At 38.6% G+C, this 26,155-nt stretch overlaps 1 protein-coding gene across 1 annotated transcript in view; it reads right to left on the bottom strand.

The window, feature by feature from the left end:
- The window catches only part of ARHGAP18 (Rho GTPase activating protein 18), a 94,911-nt gene extending 73,230 nt beyond the window's left edge, over positions 1–21,681 (bottom strand). The window contains exon 1 of the mRNA XM_054279538.1: positions 21,595–21,681. Within this exon, the coding sequence (XP_054135513.1) occupies positions 21,595–21,638 (44 nt within the window). The 5' untranslated portion in view covers positions 21,639–21,681. The remainder of the gene's footprint in view (positions 1–21,594) is intronic.
- Between the last annotated feature and the right edge of the window lie 4,474 nt (positions 21,682–26,155).

Here is a 26,155-nt window from a genome sequence, read left to right as displayed (position 1 = left end):
CTTGAGTTGCTCTAAAATGTATCTGGTGCACTCTGGTGGCTGCCTCGGTAATTTTTAATTCCATGACTTTGCAAAAGGTGAAACAGTAACTACCAGGGCTGCTTTTGAGATTATCCATATGAAGACTAATGAGCACGTGCATTTATTCTATTTTATCCTGTTTGGTTTTTCTTGAATGCTTTCTCTGGAGAAATTTAGATCTTGCCTATTGCTGCCCATCTGCTTACCTTATGTAAATCACAGCGCAGGGACTGAGCAGCTGAGGTTCTCATCTGCCTTATGTTTTTACTCATGGTCAGACAGCTGCTGAATTTTACCCACAGAGGTATATCTGTTTCTGTAGAAGTAATTTATCCACATCTATTTGTAGTGTGACCTTGCACAAGCCCTCATATCAATTCTTGCTTCCCTTTCCCTGTAACAGGGAATCCATATAGGAGGACTAATAATATCTAGCTATTTATGAGGAGCATTGACCATATGTTCAATTACATTGAAAGGTACCAAAAAATGCAGAAAATTATTTCCCGTTACATCAATAGATTTACTTTCATTTGGTGCATGATTTAATAGGGATAAAATGGCATGGATTTTTGCATCCACAGGCATAGAAAACAGATGATAAATCTAGTGCACTTTATAGAATCTCCACATGAGGTGTAGGACTTTTGGAGAAAACTAAATGCCATAACTGATGTTTCATGCCACTTTGGGAAAGGGGAAGTCAGCATGAGTGTTGGAGACTAAGAGATTTTCATTGGTAACTCTGAATCACCCCTTTTTCTTTAACTACTTCTGACACAACTTTGATTTTATAAATAATGATTTCACATACGTCACTAATTATGAAAAGATGGTTGTATTTCCCAAATATAATCACCTTGCCCCTTCTTAATTCTCCCAAAGTACTACCTAAATGTGGTGCACACTGAATGGATTCGCTGCAGAGGCAGATACACTCTACTAGCATATGAAATTGAAATAAAGATGGGTAAAAAAAAAGTTTTGAGACTGGTATCTCATTTTTCTGTTCAATCATGTTTGGCATTTATACAAGGCAGCTGTATAACCCTTAAAAAAGATTTTTTTCTTGGTTAAACACACTTTTGGTTTTCTTTCAGAGGGAGATCTTCCATCCTTCTGACTCCTTGTTGACTCTGCATCTGTTTCAATTTGAACTGATCTTTCTTGAGCATGAGCACCCTGAACTCTGTAGAGCAACTGGGACCTTGTATATCACAGATACTTTCTGTGACTGTATCACAGGCCCAGTATTGTGGAAAGCATCAGCTTTTCACATGGCTGCTTCTGACATTGGTGAGACTGATCTGAGCATCATGCACTGTCTGAAACACTTGGAGCAGACCTGCTGACTGGCTTGCACATCCAAGCACACAGAGGAAGCTCCTTCTGAAAGGTCTCCTCAGGGAAATGTGCTATGCTTCTGAATGGAAGGGGGCATTTACTCTCTTGTTGAGAGGCTGCTGTCATGAAGGACAGAAATCCTGGGTTTGTCTCTTCTCTTGGACACTGCATCCAACACCAAACCCTCTGAAGAGGCAGGAGTGAAGAAGACTTGGGTAGCTAACACTCTCCCCCCCCGCCCCTTTGTTCTTTAGGTCAGGAAATAGAACCCTCTATCCAGTATTTGGGATGTAACAACTGATGAACTCATCAGCTACAGTTTCATCAAGAAAGATTAGGGGTGCTAGCAAGTGCACAGAATGTACTTGGAAATAAATATATTTGTTACTTCACAGACAGGCTGTGTCCATGGCTTGGGTTCAGGTTCTGTGTCACCATCCCCTACCCCCATCTTAGCCCAGGCTTCAGTAGGGTTTGGGATAGTTTTTTTCAGTCTGAATCTGGCTAGGAAGTTGAAACCATGCTCTCTCCCACACGTGTTAACTAAGTCAGTCAGCACATTGACTGGGAGCTCTTCTCTTCCTTACCCTTCTAATTTTGCTGTTGCCTGCAGATTTGATCACAGCTGAAGTTGTAGCACAAAAACATCTGGTGAAATAAAACAGAACAGCCACAAAGGAGGAGAGTTTAGTCAGTCAGAAAAGCTCATGAAAATTGTGACACAATCCTAAGCTGAGCAAGCCAGAGCTATCCAGAAATGTCATTATGCACTGAGGAAAAATGCTTCAGAACAAATAAAGGAACAATTGTATGAGTCATGGGCTCTGAGAAAGAAAACCACTTGTCTTTAAGGGTTGAAGAATACCCAGTAAAACTTAAAGTTAACACAATGCAAAATATTCTTAGTTCTTTCTTACTGACAAAAATATTAATTTTGCATCATCTTCTTTCATCCCAAACAAATATTTGAAAAGTGTTTCTTTCTCTCACATTTTACACTGGAATCAAATCCATCCATTCTTAATACAGAATATTTCAAAATGTCAGTCTTATTTTTGCTATTTTGAATGGAAAAAATCTTCTGAATTCAATATGGATTTTAAAAATGGTTCATATGAACTCAGAACAGCATTTACCAGAAATACTAAATCCAAAAGGAGGCCACCACATGTCAGGTCCCAACTACAGTTCAAGATATACCATCTTAATGAGACAATATCTTTTAAAACCATGTCTGCAAATATCATAGACAAATCAGAAAGAAGGAAGTTCTCACATTCTTGCTTGTCTTATCTATTTAATTTGCTTGTCTTATCTATTTAATGAGGTTTCATGCATTTCATACAAACAATTTTTTTGACATCTTTTATGCAAATAGCTCTGACAATGACATTTAGCACTTGCAATTTTTTTTAAATGAATGTTAGTATATGATATTTGGGATTGGAAACATTATTGTAACAAGGATTGGACAAATTTTGAGCCAAAAAATTTACAAATGTAAGCTGCAAGAAAAAACAGATTCTTTATGATAGTCCTTCTGATGCTTTTATTTACTCTTCATAGGTATTCAAAAGTAACTCTGATGAATAACAACTAAAATTAAAATTAGCATGAACACCTGTGCAAAAATTTGTACAATAAATTAATATTTGAGGTTTTGTTTCTTTTTGGCTGAAAGCCAGTTAGAAAGCTAAAAAAATACCAGTCATACACCAATAAAAACTCACAGCACTATTACAGCTATCCTGTAGAACCATGTACCAAGCAATAACTGTAAAGTTCATTATTATCTCTAGGCTGATGCATAGCCACACATGCAAGTCACAAATAATTTTAAACAAAGTGTCAAATCTGTAGCCTTCAGGGCTTCAGTCCTCTAAGGGTACAGTTGTTACAGAAACAAGTGACTAGATTTAATAAATTTGCACTAATTTGCTCATCTTTGATTGCAAAGAAATTGTGATAGGTTTTTAGAGCAAGGTTCAGACAGAGCTGCAGAATTACAAGGCAAGAATATACTACCACTGCTGTGTATTTTGGAAGCAGTTGCTGGAATTACAGAAGGCTAAACTTGAACATTTGCCTACATCAAGATATTACAGTGTAGTTTCTGCAGGAAAAACATAACATTTGCAGTTCACTTGGAAGATATTCACCCCCAAAAAACTGTATTTATGTTATAGTGGTTAGATTTACTTTGATTTACTGTAGTATCTTACTATTTAATAACTCACACTATGTACAATACTGTTCACCATATGTCCAAATAGGAAAAAAAAGAGGGAAGCTGAAGTAACTTTTCAATGAGGATGCATATGTGGAAAGTAATGCAAATTTACATACATGTAAACATAAATATTATGGAGACATCTATGACCAAGTCTCCTGAAATTTTAATCTAACAAAGATAATTATAGATTCACTGGGATAAATTAATAGAGTCACAAGCAAAATCAGAACAGTAGTGAATGAGACAAAACTGTCCCGGGAAGTGGGGCTGGTGTGCAGAGTAGAATGCACATGTGTGTCCTGCAAGAGGGAAGAGTAGCAGGGAATGGTTCCAAGCCATATGGCTGCCATAGGGAACTGTGGTCAGAGTGAGCACTAACAACGTACAGCTGCATTGGTGTTGGGTCTTTGATGAGAAAGACCATCTGCAGCTCTTGGCTGCCCTTGATTTCATCTTGGCACTTGAAAAATCAATGGGAGCAGTGCTACTAACTTGCATCAGTGGAAGAATGCATTTCTCTCAGGGACAGAAAGCAGTTCCCAGAATCAGGCAACACTCTCCCTTATACACTATCTCCCCCTTTCCCTGGGGAGCCTGTTTAGTGCTCAAACACACTCTGGGTGAAAAACCTTTCCTGATACCTAACCTAAACCTTTGCTGATTCAGCTTCAGGCCATTCTCTCAGGCCCTGTCACTGACCACCACAGTGCCTGCCCTTCCTCTTCCCCTCATGAAGATGCTGCAGACTACAATGAGGTCTTCCCTCAGTCTCCTTTTCTCCAGGCTGAACAGACCAAGTGACCTCAGCCTTCCTCATACAGCTTCCCCTCACCGTCCCCATGGCTCTCCTTTGGATGCTCTCTAATAGCTTAAGATCTTTTTTTACATTGTGGTGCCCAAAACTGTACATAGTGTTCAAGATGAGGCCTCACCAGCGCAGAGCAGAGTGGGACAACCACCTCCTTGGAGCAGAGTATTTTTTACTAAATACAAAAACAAATTGGCAGAAGGCACTATAATCTGGTCAGTAATATTTCCATCTCAGTAATATTTCCATCTCAGATGACCCCATCAATCTCTTATCATGGGACAAATTACTTAAAATATCTAAGAATCATCATCATCTCTTTTCTATTCTTTCCTGACCATTAAAGACAGTGCTGTGCTACTTTATATACTGTGAATGAGAGAAAGGCAGAAGCAAAGAGATGAGGATTGCATTTTGTGTTAATGAAAAGTAACATTTTTAAAGGACCACATAATTTCCAGCCAGGCTAGCATCTCTTTATCAGAAATTACGCAGTTTAACACTCCCAGTATAATAAATCAGCTGCATAAACTTCTGGTTTCACCACTTTTTCCAAGCACCTTTTCTACCATCTTTAAAACTGAAATACAAGAAGTGAGCACTTAGAGTAATTTGAGTATTTCACAAATTTTCATTGAGAAGAGGACTCACCTTGTATGTAAGCGTGAATAACAACAAAATTTGGTGGAAAATATTACAAATAAGATGTAATACCATGAGTTCTTCTGTTCTTGAGGGGATTTAGAACCTAATTATTTTACCTATGTTTTGGAACATCTTACAGAAGTACAAGGGGATAATAATCTGTAGGATTTTTCATCACCTGCTGGCTGATGTACAAAAGCTTCAACTATACATAAGTACCTCCACTCCAGAAGTCTCTACAATTTTCTCAGAATTATAAGTGTTATTGATAAATATAATAAAATCACATTTCTGTTAGCTTAGCTAACAGGAACAGGTTAGGAACAATCAAGTAGTACTCATATGAAAATCCTGTTTGTGTTTTGCTTTTCACAAGCTGCAAGGTGAAGGACAAACCAGAAGCATGGCAAAACCCACACACAGGCCACAAACAAGAAAACTTCAACTATTATACAAATATGGTTTTTTCTCCTTCATTCCCCATATATGCAGATATGTAATGACCAGCGTTCCAAATTTTCTAATTGTCTAATAGGAGTGCCATAGATTGTTTGACATTCTCTTCTTAAGGCAATGGATGATAAGGATTGATGAATAGACAAAAGTCAAATGGATAAATTATAAGGTAAATGCCTGCATTGTAGAACAAGAATTTATCATTCCATAGCTGAGATAATCAGTGTTTGTGAAGAAGGTAGCCTTACTTCATCAAAGCCTGAAAAAGACTTGGGAAATGAGGTTATAAATGACAGGGCAGTAGAATACTGAAGTTTTTCTGCTGCCAGAGCACATGAAGCAAAATTATGACCCCACCAAAGTCAGAGACTAAGCCTCTTCTGATTTTCCTGGACTAATATTTCAGCCCTAGTTCCTGTCCTGCGAGCTCAGCACCTGCTGCAGCACTTGGGCTCCTTTACACTCATCTCTGATGCAGGAGAGATGGGCACCAGGGTAGCTGCTACCAAGCCTTCAGGCCCCTGGCCCAGTGCTGCCTGAACTGCATGATCCACCAGCCTGGCTTTGGGCTTGTAAATTCTCTTCTGAGGAACAAATAAATAGATCCAGGAGTGAATTGTTTGCTGTCTGCATTTTGGATTCATAAAAGATTCTCAGTTTTAAGTATTTAAATTGCTTTTTCCTTGTGGTTTGTTTGCTTGTTGGGGTTGTTTTTAATTGGGGGATAATTATAGGACAACCTATTCCTATTCCCTCATTCTGCTTTCTTTTTGCATTTTTTGCTTAGATCACTTCCTGATTTTTTTCAACATCATTCTTAGTACCAGAGAGGTCTTTTAGGAAATAGCACTATGGCAAAAAATTAGAGCACTCTTTCTTTCAGGTAAAAAATCCCAGAACAGACAGGAGAATGAAACAGCAGTGTGAAATTCCACAAGAATTTGTGTACAATCATTCCCTGCACAGCTCCCACCAAAATGATGGGATGACCAGGTGTCAGCTCCCTCTCCCTTTCATGTTCAGAAAGACATTTACAGTTCAGGCTGGGTCCTTGTCAACAGCACCCAAGTTTTGTGCACATCCCAAAGGAATTAGGAGAATTTTGGTATGGAAGCTTTATCACTACGGCCTTCTACACTTTAATTTGGCCAGCTAGACTCTTCCAGAATGGGTACAGAGAAAACATACTAGTGTTGATAAATTTTATCAATATAAGAGTACTTGTAACCTTTAATACCTGTTCAGGTATTTAGGTGGCTGTGGTAGTGTAAAGTGCTTTTCTATTGCAACCACAGTAGGGCTTTTCCTAGTATAACTATTATTTCTTAAAATCCACATTTCTCACTGAAATAGGCTGGTTTTCAAGAGTACAAAAGCCCAAAAAGCACTTCCAAAAATTAGAAAAATTAGTCTGTAGACATCTTAGTTTTAGTTTTATCAAAGCAACAGCACAAACACCACATCTCTCTGATGGTTTTGGGGATCCTGGCCATGAATGAACAGTTAAGGGGAAAAAAGCTGCATGCCCACCAAAATAATTATTTTTCTATTTTTTTCCTTAGCCTCTTTTTTTTCCCTTTAGTTGCTTTGGATCATCACTAAAAATTAAGACGGAATTGGTATAAAAGATTATTGCTACTCTAAGAGAAGATGCTCATAGGAGCAGTTTTCAAACTGAATATTTTGCTTTTTCCTAGCCCCAGTTTCAGAGTTATCTATTTGTGGAAGCATCAGGTTATTATCTATCCAAAGTGCATTTCATTACAGAAATCACAGAAAGATATTTTTACAAGGAGTCAGCCCAATGTATAATGTGTGCTGCAACATTATGGAGAAATATATATTACAATATATAACCATAATAGTTTAAAATGTCTTAAGTGCTGTCTAATATACTATTCACATGGGCAAAACTGAAATGTTGTTTTTTCTCCCTGAAGCAGGTACATAATTTTGTAGCTGCCAACAAGCTGTGAAATAGTTATAACTTTAGAATGTTGCCATTTTTCAAGTACCCTGTTTTAATCAGTAGAATTCCCTACTTTTAACTATTCAGTTTAGACTATTGTAGCTATTTTAGTCAACCTAATTTCCTATTCTCTTGGCTGCAGATAAGTACTTTAATGAAAAGCATGAACAAAATTTTAAATAAAGCTCCATCACAGTTGCTTTGCAAGGACCCACTACGTGTACTGGATTTTGTATTAATCACATTTAGGGTCTGAAAGTGCAGAAGTGTTGGGATAGATGATTAAGCACCATTCCTAAATTATAGATATATTGCTAAGCACAGAAGAATACTGGGAATATATTTACAAATCTCCCAGCAGAATTTACTATACCATGCTTTGTGTATGTCAGAAAGACTTTTAAGTTATAAAAGTACATGGCAAACTCTTCTGACGTAACGTATTCTTACAGAAGCAAACAATGTGCATTAATAATAAAATAAGTATTGGCCTAAATTGTACAGTCAGATCAGGTTTTCTGTTAAGAGGTTGATTTTCCCAAACATCCAAACACAATATAATGGAAGCTGTGTTTATGTTTAAACAACATTCAGATTTAAACTATATTAAATACCATTTCTAATTCAGGACTTAGTTGAATATACCTGGCTCATAAAACAAGCAATCCTAGTGATTTGACTGCAGGCTACTGTAATTAGAGGATCAATTTTTAAAAGCCACCAAACACTTACAGAGGGCAGAGAAGGTGGCGTACAGGTAAAGACAGGGAACTAAATTACTGAGACCCAAACCTCAAGGGAGAAAAAAGGACTTGTATCAATGGATCATTCACTGTCTCTCCCAGCAGCAGCACTAAGGGGAATTGACAGTAATTGCAATGAAGAAACCGACTCAAAACAAACTGGAGGGGGTGGCATTCCACATCATGTGTCACTGCACGGTGGTATTGCTGGCTGCAGGATGCTGGTGAAGCTGAAAGCTTACACGAGTTCTCGGCAAGACCAGACATGTTTGTGGAAGATTTATCCATGGACTATTGCTAAACACACAGAAAGAACATCTGGCTCAGGAATTGCCTGGCAGCATATGGCTGCAAGCTGGTGAGAGCATTGGGAATATTGCCCCTTCCTTAAAACTCTTTTATGGGTGTCTTTTAAACAGGTAGGATGCCAGGGAGATGGACTTTCTCCAAACCAGTAGAGCTACTTTTATGTTCAAATAGGCCAGAATTTAAAATAATTCTTGTTCCTTGCTACAATGAGAGTAATGTAAATGCATGCGAATGACAAAAAATAGAAATTATTATTCACTATAAGACACTAGAAAAAATATCTTTATTATACTGCATTATTTATTTTTTTCTTTTAAAGGTAACACATCCTCTTTAATTTATGATTGAATTTATTGAACTTTCTGAGGATACAACTTCCTGATTAGGTTTAAAACCGTCACCTTTCAACGAAATCTGGATCACAATTAACATGCAGTTGTCACAAGCAATTCTCAGGAACTCATTCCCAACCGTGGATCTTGTGAAGCCTGCTCCAGATTTGCAGAAATGAAGCAATTCTTCAACTCTAACCCCTGTAGCTGAAACATTTTAAACACAGACTAACACTGACAGTGTACTTATCTGCAGAACACAGGCCCCTTTCTAAATTGCAAGCCATGTTCCCTGCTCATAGTGGATGTTCAGTGTTATCTTAATTCAGTGAATTAAGTATTCACAAAATAAACATGCATTTAAATTTTAACAGTGCACTTTAGTCAGCGAAACTGTTGTGTTTACGCCCTGATTGGAAATGTAAATATCAAAAATGTCAGTGGACAAAGAGAAAGACATCTGCATCACTCTGAATTTCTAAGCAGTATTTTAAGATAATGAATTAAAACTGTCAAATGCATTTTGCTATGGTTAAAAGTAAAAACATTTAGAACACATCTGGATTAGAAAACTTCCTTAAAACAATCTGTTCTCACAGAAATCTGTAAAATGTCAGTATATATTATCAATCCATGTCCTTCAAAAAATTACATTTGGAGGCATTTTAGAGCTCACAATCCAGCTCATACTGATGCCCAAAGACTGTCCTGCTGATTGGTTTCGGTGTTATGTTTGAGTTAGTAGGACTGAAAACTAAGAACATATTTTAAATAAACTTTATTTACTTCAGATTAAACCAAGGTAGATGGAGCAAATAAAACAAATTCCCTTGAGAATACTCCCAAGAACTCATCTTTGAAGATGGTATTAAATACAATTTACATAGCAGATCTTTATTATTAGCAAAGGATTCCATATTTTGTTTCCTTCCATTTCATTCCTGAACACTTGATCATTATTCATACATTCTGCAGTGTCATGAAAATACTTGCAATATTTAATTTTATCTATTGGGGCTTAGAGTTTTTCATTTTGCTCCAACTATTTGTATTTGCATGCAAAGTCTCATTACTGGAAGCAGCTAATACAAAGGAGAACTGCAGAATCAAGTGATTTGCTAAGTTAACAATCTCAGGTTGGCTCTTAGCTAATACAAGGGTAGGTTCAAAGATCCTCTGAATTACAAATTAATAGTTGCACCAATTCCAGAGAAAGGAGTAAGAAGTTCAGTCTTTGTGCAGCCAATTCATGGGGTGGGTGTTCCAGCCTGAGGAACCACCAACTGCAAACATTAAGGAACTCTGTTTCTCAGAGGGCATATCTGATAGGAAGAGTAGACAGAAGAGCAGGACCATTTTTCCTTTCTATCCTGCTAGTCACAATATTTTGTGTTTTGCAACAGACACCAGCTTTGCTTTCAACAGCTACTGGGCTAGACAAGGTGAATTTTAGGAGACTTTGAGCCAAAGTCCATTTTCTCCAGAAGCTGGCATTTCTGCTGCTGGAAGATCTGGGATGACTCCGAGTATTTCTCCCACCAATAATTGGAATTGTTCACAATAACTGTCTGGATCAGAGAAAAATAGTTCCTAATCTGACAATCACAAAATCCTTTCCTCCTTTCCTGTGTATCAGAGAGATTTGTACCCTTGGGGTGATCCACAGCACACGTACACACAGTGCTGGGTAATGGTGGGTGCAAACCAGCTGCCTTCTGTAGCTTCCACTGTTCTTGTAAATATTGACATCTGTGTTTTCTATCCAAAGGATTTCACCTGAAATTAAAATAAAGTTCATAATTTTGAAAGGTAGAGAATTATTTGCCTAATTTTGCCTGATTTTTAGTGTGTCCCTTTTTTTGTCCCCTTTATCCATGTCTGAATTCCACTGTGTTCCCAAGCTAAACTCAGAAAACACATAAAGGACAAGATCATCAGTTAAATTCTCCAGCTTCACAACCAACAGCGGTCACTACTCTGTGTATCACCAGCCCAAAATGAGTTTTTTGTGTTAAAATAAAAAAAAGCTCAGCCTTCTGCTTTCAAGGAATACTTTGTCATTTAGCAAGCTTTTATCTCCAATACCAAATGTATTCAATATATGTGGGCATACCAGTAGCTGTCAGCCAAACCAGCACCTATGATGGGACTGTGATCCAGAAGTGTTCAAATCTGATTCTCACGGATGAGTTTTGGAACTCCAAGATTCACCTAAGTACCCCCACAATTTGAAACTCAGGGAAAAGGTGAGGCAAATGTATTTTTGTGTCTTCAAAGTAGCAGCTGTAAGGAAATGCAGAGATGTCAGCCTGATATCCAGCTCCAAGGCAGAACCCTCCAGCTCCAGTAGCTTCAAAAGCCTCTGTGAACTCCATGCTTGGCCTTCTGCCAAGAGTGGTGATTACAGAGTGTCATGACATGCAGTGCTTACTCATTTTTCTTACGTGCCCCAAATGCCTGGGTTTTTTCCTCATGACAAGTTTTGGATCTTGCTACAGAACTGAAAGTAAAATGCTGGTGCAGAACAATGTCTGTCAGCTCTTTGGGTACTTACTGAAGCAAAATAAACAAGACTATACTATATGTAACACATAGATACATTAAAGAGGGTTAAACAGGGTTTTATTATGAAATGCTGTTCATATTTACTAAAACATAAAATAGAACGACTGAGCTTGTAATGGTGCAAGTAACAATCTACCACCATTTTTTTCCATCAGATTAAGAAGGAAACAGCTGTTGTCAGATGGGAGCATGATGCCAATAGCTGAACAGGAAGGATTACAGCATTCAAGTCATCTTAATTCTAGTGCATAAGCATTAATAGAGGCTTTTCTTTCACCACAAATGGCTAATGTAGCTAAGCTCTGACACTGCTCTGAACTTCTCACTTACCTAGGGAAACTAAATGTTGCTGTTAGCAGCACAGTAGATGAAGTAATATTTCCTTTAATAAAAATGTCATGAAGGATTTACAAATCTTACGTAAGTCATTAAATTGACAACACCATGAAGCACCGAACACTAAAATGGTGTCTCTATGTTAGCTCTAAAGACACCTTGAAAGAAAACATAGCATCCTTTACTGCACTTAAATCTATTACAAACAGCTCATTATGATTTCCTACTTATCAAATTGATCTGGACCTCAGACTCTGCCATGTAAGAGAGTTCAAGGGAAATTGCTAAGGGCACAGAGTGCAGGGGGAGTCAGTAAATGCCAGGGAGTTCATTGCATGGAAACTGCTTTTGTTTAGGAGCAGAAACACAGTTCTGAAAGACTAAGACACTTCAAAGTGATATTTACTTTAACACCTCTGTTCTGTCCTCATTTTTTGTCTGTCTGTCCCATAACACTGAAGGTCTTTGTTGATCCCATTTCCAGGGAGTACATGTACATGAGCATGCATTCATAATTCTTACTTTTAAATAAATCTTAAAAACATCTACTTACCTCATATCACTACTACATATTTTAAAGTTCTTTTATTATTATAATCTAAATTTTGATGAGTTTTACTGCTCTTATTAATATTACAACAGCAGTAATTTTAAAATTCTTTCAATTTTGTTTCAGTCAGTTTTTATACACCTTACTGGGTAAATCACCTTTACCTCACTTACCAGGAAGCTGAGAGCCAGTGTGGCACTGTGGGAAAGAAAAGCTAAGGACAAATTTGCTGCTGCAGGTAGTTCAAAGGATTATCACACAGCCCAATCCTTCAATTTTATTAGAAATTGATCCTTTAACTGAATTAACTATCCAAGCAGGTTTTTATCCAAATTAGGTTTCCTTCTTAAGTTTGTCTAGAGGCAGATGGCAGCCTTTAAAGATTATTGGAGATATAAACCATCCCATCTTATATATGTAATTAAAAATCAATACCACGTCCCTAATTTGTAGAGAATATGTGCTTTTCTGTGAAAAGCTATGAAATCTCTTGTCTCATTATGCCCAGGTGTGCCAGGCATTTACTGTCATAACAGCAAAATGTGGTATTTATGGGAGATGTTAATCTGTTGCTAGTGCTGGCCACCAAATGCAGGGCCATATGTTTCTCTGCTGGGAAGAACAGACAGGACCTAAATTCTTTTCACAGAATTAAAATTCCCTACAGGAAACATACATTATAGATGAGTTCTCCTCTTGCACTCACCCTTTGCTCCAAACCTGGGGTTTGGAGAAAACTTTAAAAATTGGATAGCATCATAGATTGCAACATGGGGGCTGGCTTGCCCCTGTACAGAGGGGCAGGGATTCTCTCATTTTTGCTAGAGGAAATGTCAATTCTGGAGAACGGAAATGAAGGTAAAGATACCTGTAAACAAGGGAATGTAGGTCTGGCTCTCATTACTTTGTGTAAATCCCTAGGCCATTTGATTTTGCCTCAGAAATTATGATAAAGTCCACAATGTCAATGCATGCCCTTGCCATGAGTATGAGGAAACTGACCACTTCACTACCTACAGACATTCCAACTCTGAGAGCAGAATCAAATACAATAAGGAAAAATATCTTTGTCCAAGAATGCAAGGAAGAAATAAAGAGAATTTTTAGCTCCATAAATTATATTTGTCTTGACTTTAAGCTTATTTCTCAGCAGACATTAAGCATTAGCATTTCTTTTCTTAAAAACATTAAATTTATTGAATTATCTATGACTACTTCCTTTCTGCTAGACATCTTTGTGTTTGCCTCCAAATGGCATTCTTGACCCTTTTTTTGCTTTTTCTTGTATTTTGCTTTTCAACTTAGGTGGACTTTTTTAATGGCATTGGCATGCATTTCTTTGCTGTCACTATTTGTTATTATGCTCCCTAGGAAAATTTTTTTTACAAATACAAGTATATACTGTTTTTTCTCAAAGTCACCAAGTTCTTGCCATGACATTGCTTGACTTACATATCAGTAAGTCCAGAAAATGTCTGGATTCCTAATTCCTCCATCAGATAACTATTCAAATTTCTGCAGCTCAGTGGGACACAGTGCCCAAGAGCTTTTTCTGGGTTGCTGGCTTCAGTAAGTAAAATGTACTTGTCTGTGTCATTTTCTTGAGTTGACTTTCTATTAATTTTCACTGTTCCTGCTTTAAATCTCTGACACCTCAAATCTTACTTCATACAGCACTGTTTCTTATTTTGATCTTTATGGTACAGAAAAAAATTATTGAAGTAATGGAATCCTTGCCTCCAAGCTGATGGACTCTGATAGCCACACTGGCTGGTTTTTTTTTTTAATCCAGAGATTATGAAGGAAGTTTTGACAGTACAATGGAGGAATGGGGCTGATAAAAACTTATTACATGATAGAAATCAAATATCCATTGATTCTATTGATCAATCTTACAGGGAAAAAAGGTAATATTAGGCTTTTCAATTCTTACTGCAGTCAGTTTTGCTGAGATGGTATGTGAGGAAGCATTGAAGGAATAAGCATCTGAGCAGGAATAGTGAGGGAATGAAGGTCTGTGAGCATGCCACACATACTGTTGTACTCCCTAAGAGAATGAGGAAAACAAGCTCACAGTTACTGCAGCCATCTCCTTTCCAGTGCTGGAAAAGCCTCCATGTGGGCTGCCCAGCCAAGGCCATGCCTGGTTTGCCAGGTAGTATCAGAGAGAGGAGAAGGAGATGCTGTCTGGAAGATATCTGCCAACCATCCTTCCCCTGGTGGCAAAGGTCCCCTTCCACCTCCATACAGTACAAGTGTGTCCCTTTCTATTGCATCTAGCAAGCTTTCTCACCAGTGAGAAGCTGAAACGGTAAGTGTGCCAGGGCACACGTTCCTTGGGCTCTGATAATCCTCCTGCCTTTGTATGGGCTCCAGGAGGTATCCCATGGAGCAGAATGGTGAGACATTAAATGATAACAAAGCATCGGTGATGGCCTTTAGTCAAAGATGGAATTAAGTTCAATTGAGGGGAAACTGCTAGGTTGAAACTCTTCATTCACTCTGAGAATTCTTTTGTCAGTTATCAGAGATTGGTCAGAAAGTGGTTTAAGCTGTTTCAAAGCAGAGATGAACAAATATCCTTTTCTTGAGCCAAAAGTGCTGATGGAAGAGGGTGACTTCTTTGCAGAGCTGGAAATACAATAATTTAGTAATCCTTTCTAGTCAGAATGAGCTGAATTGACAACTTTAAACAGCATGTTGTTACTAACAGCTTTTTGCTGAGTGCATGCTTTTTCCTCTGCATGTCAGTTTTAAATAAAAATAAGAGTTCAGGCTTACAAACAGATGATTCCCAAGCCTAAAGACCTTGAGTTCTTTGCTCCACAGCCTCACCACAGGTTTCTCAGATGTTCAGTATCTTTTGAAGGGAAAGGGTTGGGAGCTCCATAAAGATCACTGACAAGTGTGCAGCATCTTCAGTTGAGAAAATAAATGGATTTATCTAAACACTTCATAAGGTATGAGCAAAAGGTCTACAAGAAAGAAGGAGGGAGGGAGGAGCAGCAGGGGATGGCAAGAAAGCACTGTCTTAAAAGTCAAAAATGTAGGGATAAAGTAAAAATTGCCAAAAGTCAAGCGGGATTTTGACAGCTGACAGGTTTTGACACCTAACAATATAAATTAAATTATGTGTAGTATTCTTTGACAGTACAGAGAAAAAGAGAAATTAAATGGCAATGAAGTTGCTGTACAGTAAGAATGAAGTTGAGATCAAAGATAATGTTGGCATGGCCATCCCAAAACTTCCCAACTCAATAATCTGTCAGGATAATGACATCAAAAGCCAGATTAGTCCTGAAAATATGTGGATAACACTGCATTGTATTTAAGTAAGAAGCAAAGTGTTTAAGATTTGGTAAAATTAAGGATGGCAGAACAGATAATCATCTGTCCTAGATATTGAAATAATTTCCCTAAGAATTCAATAGTAAGTGATCACAATAATCTATCAGCTCAAGTGATGCCATATTACCAGGGAATATCAACATAAAAATACAATTCAGAAAGAGAAAAACTGAAAAACTGGCAACTTTACACCTGTTACTCTGAGTTTGACAGTATGCAAGTCTTTTTTAAGTGCTCCAAAGGAAAGCATATTTTGAGACACGAAGGTAGATGGAAAACTGGGATAAAATACAAGGCATTATTAACCTTTAGCAAGATAAAAACAGATTATTATAATATATTAATATTAAAATAACATGTGTTAAGGAGTAGGGGCTGCAGGAGACAAATCCTATATGGCCTTCAGTATTGCATTTGATACTGGAACACATAAGGACTGTAACTACATACAGAGCTAAACAAATGGGACAGTGGGAACAGTGCAAGTCTGTAAATGAGAGAAAGGCTCATTATAAAAGAGACAGCAATACATTTCATTGAAAAACAAACCAATGAACTGGAGGAGTCTTCCTATCAAGCTTTCTCTGGGTTCCCTCCAACTAATGATCTTATTATTTGATATTTTCATTCATAACTTTGGCACAGAAAGAAGAATGTGAAATTTACTGATATTATAAAATTAAGGATATCAATTTAGAGAAAGTCCAGGATACTATACAGGAAAAATGGCTTACTGAAAGGACTGAAAAAATAAAAAATTATGCGCAAGTCCATGAATTTAATAGACTTAATAACTACATTTTATACTATAAGCCAGGAGGTTCATCAGCTTGAAATGACAGATACTAACTGGTCATAAGGCAGCCATAAACACAGTGTTGTACAGAATAAAAAGGTATAGGCAGTTTTGTGTACATCTAGCTATATCAGGCCAGAGAGCAGACTTTTAATATCACAGACATTGATCACACATTAAGTAAAATTATAGTGTCACTTCTAATCACTCATAATCAAGAAAGATGTGGTCGAATGTGGACAATCACATGGAAAAGAGAAGAGTCTAGTCAGCACAAGCAGCTAAAAAACAACAATAAAATTTCTGTTTGTGAGCACTCATTTTCCCACCCAAGATACATATGTGTCTTGGGTGGGAAAATCAATTTCCTTTCATGGACAGTGTCAATATAAAAGATATATATAGAAAATTTCCATTGGCAACTGTAGGTATAAAATTAGAAATACATTTCTAAATTTCAAGAGGAGCGTGGTTCCAGAACACCCATCAAGAAGGACAAACAGCCTAATCTTTAAAAAAGCTCAGTATGTTCCTGAAGTGGATTAAAGATAGTGGCTTTCTTGTAAGCTGCAAGGTAGCACTCTGAGAGATAGAAAGTTCTTTCCAATCCTTATGTCTTGTGCTCCTACACCAGGGTATAAGGAACAATAGAGAGCGGCTAAATTAGATATTAAAAAAAAAAAAAAAAACCAAACAGAAAACCTCATGTTAAGGACACATTAAGCTCCTAAAAGAAAATTAATTCAAGAACTTCAGAAGTCAACAACATTAGACCTGTGTGTCCCAAAATGAATTTTTTTAATGCATAATTTTACAAATCAAACAAAATCATTCACAAGTATATCTCTGGCTTGAGGGGAGAGCAGGGGCTGGTAAGAATAAAAGACCAGCCAATGGTCCATGCAGACCATTTGTATGCTACTGCAAGCATAAGGAGCCATAAAATAATACCTGTGCTCTATAACCTCACCTGCACCACTCAGCAGAACTCTTTGTGCCCTTTACTTGACCACCAGAGATGGCCACACTAGTACCAAGCCCAGAAATCTAAGAGATTTCTAAGAGGCATGAAACTTAAAAAATTTCACAGGGAAACCCTTTGCCCTAGTATGGTAGCCAGGGATGCTGAACCACGAGGTGCAGACTGTGTGTGCTTGTAATAGCAGCTTCAACCTCTGCTGGACCTCTAAGCACGAGGTAGCTGTGCTCCTTCCTCTGCTTCTTCATCCTCTCAGGAGAGAGGATAAGGGAAGACGCTTCTTCCTCAAGATAACCATGCACTACCACATGCTGAGGTCTTGGAGGGCCATTAGTACAATCTCTTGCCCAACCTTCTTGAACCAAAGCTCAGTTAGGAAAAATGTGCCAGGCTAGTTATGAACATTGCTCAGGCAGGATTCAGTCCATCAGCCACACCTCAAACCGTGCGGACTCAAACCACACATTTTTAAGAAGCAGATTGTTAAGTTCACATATATTTCAAAGCTGCACAACCTAAGTGAGGTCTTTTAGTGAGTGCTAAGTTGTTGGAATCAAAGGGATGAAGTAAGACGTAACTGGCAGTGTCAGCAGATTTTTATTTCTGACAACTTTTTAAAGATATAAAAATTTCATATAAAAAAGTAGGGATTTCATGACAGCTCCAAAACAGTGTTATTAGATGCTGCTTCAACTAAAAATATTACTGTATTTCATTTGACCACTTTCAGCGACAGGTTGTGAAAACTAATAATTCATTGACCAAAAACCTGAACTTCCAAAATAGCATTTCAAGCCTGGGACAGTGCTTTTCCACATGTGTAGCTTAAGAATTTTCACTTCCTAAAATGAACAATACCGGCCATGCTTCAGTTTGAATTTCTGCAATACAGTTTACTGTGGAAATCTCCTTGGTAGCATCGAATGTTCACTCTCCTCATGAATGTCTTACATTCATAAGTCTACATCTTTGTCTTCAGTTTGCTTGTGTTGCCTAGTGTTGTCATTGCAAACTGCTCTATCTGCTGCCATCTCCTTTGTTTGCTGTTCTCAAGAATCACTGCTCATTTCTTTTTTTTGTGCACTGCTTTGCTCTCACTTGGTGCACAATCTTTACTTATACAGAGCTAATTGCATTAAGTATATTGATATGAATATCGGCATCTCGCCTGGCTGAGAACCTAATTTAGAATTTTTACAATTAGTTTCTTGGCTGATCCATTCCCATTCAGTGAGCCTGCCTTTTGTCTGACTGAAACTAATCAGAAGTTTATGACTCAGCAGAATGGGGTTTACATGGTACAGAACCATGAGGGTTAATTAGCTGAGGTAAGTATAAAAGAGCAAGTACTGCTACATGATTTCTTCCACCATCATGAGCATTGCATTTCTGTGTGTTTACTTCTGATTTTCAGAAATGGGACTTTTTGGAACAGTTGTTTAGTGCCCAAGGTCTTAATATTACTCCTGTAGCTTCAGGATCCTGAGTTTTACAAGGTGTCAAATTCAAAGACAGGTTCCCATGATGTCCACATTTCTAACTGTGCAAGTCCTAAAGTGATTTGAATTAATTATCTACTTCTCAGTAAGATCTGAATTAAGGGCATAGTTACTATTCTCTAAGGATCTGATTACAGTAATTGTTGGGCTGCCCAGTGTACTATTTTATTATCACAGTCCAATCTTGTCATAAACTCTAGTCTTAGAAATTTATGAAGTACAATTTTTAATATATATTTTTCTTAATATATATTAGCATAGTATTTATTCACTTAACTGTGGCAGAACCCTAAAATTAAATTCATGGACTGGGACTCAATGGTTAACAATTTACACAGAATACAGGAGTTACAACTTATTCTTAGCAGTTCTGCCTACGGTGAGAAAAAAGCATAATGCTGATGAAAAGCATTTTTGCTATCACACCGGCAACCTACTATTCTTAACTCAGTCTGACGGTGAATTTTTTTGGGTTCCTTGCTGTTATTTGGTTTTCAGCTACTTCCATTCTCATGAGCAGTAAAATAAATATTATGGTGTGGCTATCCAGAAGCCTACTAAAATGATTTAACCAGAAATCATAGCATTTCAAGAATATGGCAGACAATTTCATATGTAGGCACTCATTTCTACAATACTTTTCTGCATTCATTTTTATATTGCTGGGCACTTACTGAAGGAGGCAAATAATAAGTACCTGTTAATACCTAATTATGATACCTGTTTATGTCTGACTGAAACATCCATCCCCTACCTCTCATGATTTTGTGACATGAATGGGGAAAAAAGTAATATGTGATCTTGCTAAAAATCAATCCACACTTTAAGCCTACAGACTCACTAAAGATGACCAAATGTGCAAATCTTCCCTGTCCTGCTAATGGGTTTTAGGGAGCACCTTTTGCTCATTTACATCCTGACAGATACTGCCACTATTTACCATTCCAGCAATACTCAGTGAAGTATCTATCCTCTTGTTTAGCACTGACAAATGGAAATTAATCCTTACTCATGTTCATTTAGGACTAATAACCTTCAGTCTTTCAAATGTTGCATTTACTGCGTCTCTTTTCCGCCATATCTCCAACAGCTCTGCTTCTCATATAAATGCCAAATGATTGACTTCTTAACATCTTCCCTTTTTTTATTGACTTCTTTCACCCAGTACTAAACTACTTAAATTCTGCCTTCAGCCAGGGCACTGACCAGGCATTTGATAAACTTTCAGATATGTTTTTCACTCCTTCTCAATGCCTTGATGCTCATGCGGTGGGAGAAGAACATCCTTAAAGTTCATTGAACTTGTCAGCCTTTTTGCATCTTTTCTCATGATATCTACAAAATACTTGACAGTGATCAGGCTGCCACTGGATACAGAACATAACTTTTTTGCTTTGCTGCATCCATTCAGCTGTCTGCACTAATTGCTGTTTCCTAATTCCCTTTATATTATTAAGTCTTTGGGGCTGAGATTTTTTCAGTCTGATGTTTATAAAGCAAAGAGAGTCATGAAGCTCTGGTTCAAAATCAGCAGGAATATTCCGTTAAACAAATAATCACTGTTAGAAGAGAACAACAGAAGTAAGGCAGGAGTAAAGAATTGGATGGAGTTATTCCTTCTGGACTTCCTTCTCTATTTGCCCTGCAAAGTAACACAGTAAAAAAGCACACAAATTTATAAAATTAGAGCTGTGATTTTGGTCAGATTTATAGAATAAGTTTAACAAGTAGCAGAGAAAAAAAAAAAAAACCAGGCAAAACTGGTGATATTACATACTTCTGTCATGCAATTAATGTTGAAGTATTGTTATTTCAACAATTGTTTAAAATGTATCTACAGGCTGCAGGTATTGGAATATAGGACTCAACTCTTAAATCATAGCAATAAAAAGTTACAGTACAATTGACTGCCCTTTTTTCCACTCATTCCTATGGGTAGCTTGAAAAAAATTAGGTAATGAAATCAACTCTCAGAGCAGCCTTATGTGAAAATGCTTCACTAAAATATCATTACATTCAGAAATCAAATTTATGCTTGCTATTCTTGATACACATTATTTAAGTTTTCCATCAACTCTCTTGATGCACGTTCAAGTGCTCATACACAGGGCAGAAACTGTGATTCAACAAAACACAAGTGGAACACCACCAGGAGTGCGCACTTTTTTGCTTTCCCTCCACCCAGTGCAAAAATATTTGTATTTGCCGGCTAAACTAGAATAGATGATACTAGGGAAATAGATGATACTAGGCTTAGTAAGGCACCCTGACAGAAGTCTTATTTAAAAAAAAAATACGAAATACGCAATTTGTCTAATCCATGATAGGATAATCACACTACACAAGGGGTAGGGACACCGACTTTCCAGACTTTAGAGCGACAACGGGCGTTTTCCACCAACGCGCCCTGCTGTCCTGCGGCGCCGCAAGACGCGCTTCGGGAGCGCCTGGGAAGAGAGCGGGACACGGAGCGGAGCGGAGCGGACGGGGAGCGCCCGGCCGGGGCAGGACCCGCTCCCAGCCGGGGTGACAGCCGCGGTGACAGCCGCGGTGACAGCCGGGGTGACAGCCGCGGTGACAGCCCCGCCACTGCCGCTCGCTCGCCCCGGGTGTGCGCCCGGCGGCAGGAGCAGCGCGGCGGCCGCGCTCGCCCGCCCTTACCTCAGGTGCAGGTAGTGCACCAGCTTCGTCACCACGGTCACCATCTTCCCGGGTCACCTTCCCCGCCGCTGCCTGGGGCGGGAGGGACACGCGATGAGGAGGGAGCCGCTCCCCGGGGACTCCTCCGTCCGCGGCTCCTCGCTGCTGCTCCACGGCTCTCGGCCCCTCGGGCGGCAGCGCCTTCGCCCCTCGGCCGTGCCCGGCCCTGCCCGCGGCGCTGCGGACGCTCGGCGGGGCCGCTGCGGACGCTCGGCCGAGGGACACTCGGCCCGGGCCGCCCCGCCCGGCAGAGGCGGGGCCGGGCCCCCCCGCGGGACAGCCCGATCCACCTCGCCCTCACGGCCTGCCCGGGGACAGGGAGCGGGGCGGGCTCTGAGGGCGGCTGGGCCGCGACCCCCGCGCATCTTCATCAGTGCAGAGCGGGGAGTCCCCACCGCGGAACAGCCCCGCCCGCTGCCCTCCGCTCCGCTCAGCGCCGGCCGGCGGCGGGGACACCGTGACCGGGGGCAGATGGACGGGGAGCGTGCGGGAACACGGGCCGGGAGGTGCGGCGTGCGTGCAGCCGGTCCCGTCCCAGCGTCCTGAGCCCCTCGCGGTGCCTCTCTCAAGCGCTGCTCAGTGGGGAAGAGTTAAGCGAGGGGCAAGGGAGGTGATGGCTGGCCTGGGCAACCTGCCTCGCCCTGCGAAACCGGTGTCTGAGCTCCACGCAGCTCGGCAGAGCACGGGGAAGGAGAGGTGGATTGATTATAGCGTGTTAGTGTTTACTCAGGAGGATTTGCCATAGTTCTTTAATCTACAAGTAAGAGCCGAAAAGACTGAAGCAGAAGGCGGCCAAATTAAGGCTGGGAGCAATAAAACATCATTGGTGTTACCGTAAGAGTCCTGAAAAACTGATGTTACCTATTAAAGCACTACTGGATCTTGGATCTCTTGAAATTTCATCTCTCCAGTGGATGAACCCGTCATATAAACCACATATAAGTAATTTCTACGTCTGTTTGATTTGGGTTGTGGAGAAGATTCTGGGGTCTTTATTGCTGTGAAGATCAACCTAAATGATCGCAGAACAAGTGACTAGAACAGTAGATCACGTTTTCAAATATATGAATATTAATTACTCAGTTTCTGGTGCACTCCAAATTAAGAGTATCCCTTCAGTCTTATTCTCCCCTTTTTGTGCATCCACTGTGGGCACTGAACAGGACAAGACTCTTGAAGAAAGTTGTATGTGTTAAGTGTAATTCAAAGGCATTCATAATGCATACATTACCTTCTATGAAGAAAGCTTGCACACAAAACTGTATTTCATATTTTCTGACTCAAATTGCTTTATTCAATTACTTACTCTAATGAAGGATTTCACTGTCTAAACAACATTCAAACAAAGATAAGCCACAGTACATGAAATGTTCCCAGCCACCAGAAAGTATATGGGGTCTGTGGACAGCTTGGAAGTAAGCTTAGTGCCACAAAGATACAATTTAAATGTTTGCTGTAAATCAGAAGTTTGTACCTGTAAGCTATTATTGATTCATATCTATCTATCTATATATATTCATATGCATATATAGACACCTATCACTATATTTAGATACATACATATATACATACATATATACATACATACATACATACATACATACATACATATATATACACACATATATATATGTATATATGTGTGTGTGTATATATATATATATATGTATATTTTTTTTTTTTTTTTGAAGCAAGCTGGCTACACTAAATTTTATTTCAGTTTTTCTAGAAAGTACTGCTTGGAAATCCCCATAGAGAATTGGAACTTTAACTCTGTGGTTTCCATTCTGTCTATGCATTCTTGACAGTATCAGATTTGTGAGTAAAGTCTACCATTTTTTGACTTAATTTTTTTTTGCATCATGTTCAGGTGTATTTCAATAGTCAAGAGGGTAATGTATTTTGTTTATATTCTGTCAGAAGATTTCTACAAAAATAACTTCTAGATTTTGAGTAATCAGCATTTTCTAGCAGAATGCTGTACATCAGAAAATTTTAAATAATTCAAAGGACTAAAAATTTAGCCCACTATTTTCACCACACTACAGATGAAAAGAAAGCTTTTCAGAATAAAGTCTTTGGTCACCCATAGTGGACAAGTGAAGCATAAGCTGTTGGAAGGAGGAAATAAATTCCTAATCCTATTAGCTAATAGATGGCTTATTCCCAGCTAATCATCATATGTTCTTTTTACAGTATCTAGCTGATTTAATACAATTCTTGAGGTTTCATTCCCATTCTTACTTTTTCCGCTTGCAATCCTTGTTGGGATGTGTACAAATTGGCAAACCTCAGTGTGTCAGATGGGCATGTCGGGGTGGTGAGGTTGAAACAGAGGAGCAGTGTATTAGGTGTAATTATGGGTAAAGAATCTGAAAAAGAGCTACCACCTTTTGAAGTCAGAGCTTTGCCTGCAGAGGAAATCCTTGGGAAAGGATTCGAGTAAGCTCCGTGGAATGAAGAGGTACAGTCCGTATAAATATAGACTCCGTCAAAATGCACTTTGAGTATTGTCAGAAGAGTTCACTGACTCTAAAATGGATCAGGTGATTATGATGAAGTGTCAGGAGAATATAGGAGCTCTCAGATGTCTTGAGCATATCATATTCTGATTCATAAAAGCATCCAGTTCCACCTGGAGAATGAAGCGTTCATAATTTAACACAATCTGCAGGCAGAACTTCAGAGAAGAGGCAAAAGAAGATTCTGGTGGCAAAATTGAGTTGCATTTGGCAGCCTGAGACAATTTGCCATCGTGAGGCTGGTGTACTACAGCAGCAATTGTTATTATGAACCCTAGAATTTATGTGAGACACAGTTTGGATAATTTTCAATTTTTTTAATGGAGAAAGGAGGGTTGAGAACAGACATGCTCTGTGAACTACTAACACCACCAAGGTTGTCTCTGCAGGCTCAGAAAGAGCATTTGTGATTGCAGTAGAATTGTAAATGCATGGAATTCGTACTGTTGGTATAATCTAGTAATCTTATAAATACATAATCTAATAAAAGCAGCAAAAATTTAATGTCCTGTTGTTAATATCTTCATCAGATGGTCTGTATCATGGACAATACACTTTATCACAAACAGAACTCAAATATACGTTATAATTTGCTTTCCTTAATTGAACAATAATGCATTTCAAAGTTAAAAATGAAATTATAGATGTGCTCACCTAAAATTCCTGCACACTGTCCATGTTTATTAAGAATATATTGAAAAAAATTCCTATACTCTTTCTGTAAAAGAATACAGTGGTTTGAATTTCTTCATCTGCTATTAGTTGGTTGTCAGGTGTAATTTTTTGCCTTATTTTCCTTCAAAGCCATCCTGAATCACTCTGAAAAGGATACTCAAGCACTTAGCTATACCATTAATTTTCATGGAAAAATGCACTTTAAGGGGAAAAAAAAAAGGTGCCGCTTCAAGGTAACAGCAAGACATCAATTTTCTGTGTTTGAAATTAACATAATGTTTTACATAATGATCCTCTCTGCTGATCATTAAAATAACATAGTTACCTCGGCAACTGGAGCAGTCTGCAAATGTTATCTAGTGATACATAACACATTCTAAAAATACATACAACAAATAAGGTCTGAAACATTGTCATTTTGGGTAAAAAGGTTTTTTTCAATAAAATTGCCTTCTGGTCTAAGCAGATTTTTGTGAGAAAATTTCAGTTCAACAGAACTTTATTTTTATTCAGAACTGACTTTATTTGCTCAAAACTTGAAGACCTGATGTTGTTTCAGTTCCTGACAATGGAAAAACTGTCGTTGCTTTTCAATTACAATTTTCATTTTTCTATAAATGTTTCAATGGCAAATGTTCAGGAAATAAAATTTATTTCTAAAGCAAGGGTTGAATGCTTAAAAAACTGGTGTAAAGCAGAGCATACCAAATAATTGACTGATGAATTTGGGGGATCTAGGGAGTTCACTGCTTTAGATCTGAATGTCTCCACTGTCATTGCTTGTACCCTTGCGAGACCTAATGGGACTGAACTGAACTGTCATTGACGCTCCTCACTTTTTTCTTTTTCAAGCAAAACTCAATCAGCTGTGTTCACTGATGGTTTTGGGTATCTTGAAATGAATTTTTATGTGTCATTGATTTACTGAAAAGTTTTGCCAGGACCAGCTACCAGCACATCTCACAGTAGAATGGAAAATTGCTCTGAGGTACGTAACTTGGATCATTGCCTTTAGTTTTCTTTCATTCTGCCTCAGTACTGAAGCTGCTATATTCTTGAAACACCTTCTTGCCTCTGCCACTCACTGCCTGCCTTTCTCTCTCCTGGGAGTGTACTCTGACTTTTGTAGGATTTGCTTTAATTTTACAGAGAAGTTGTGTTAAAACAGTCCCTTATAATTCAGATTATAGTAAATACTAAATTTGAATTAATGTCAATGTAATTTCTGTTGAATTTGCTTGTGTGATTTTGCTAGTGTCTACAAATTTTTTCAGTTCATACCATGGGGGGTATCAAACACATTGATCTTTTCTGTCAATTTTAAT

Source organism: Melozone crissalis, unplaced genomic scaffold (assembly GCF_028551555.1).
Source record: "Melozone crissalis strain CALT ecotype California unplaced genomic scaffold, PUWL_Pcris_2 ptg000027l_1, whole genome shotgun sequence".
Taxonomy (NCBI): Eukaryota; Metazoa; Chordata; class Aves; order Passeriformes; family Passerellidae; genus Melozone; species Melozone crissalis.
Note: the sequence above shows the minus strand (reverse complement) of the source record. Positions and strands in the feature narration are given on the sequence as shown.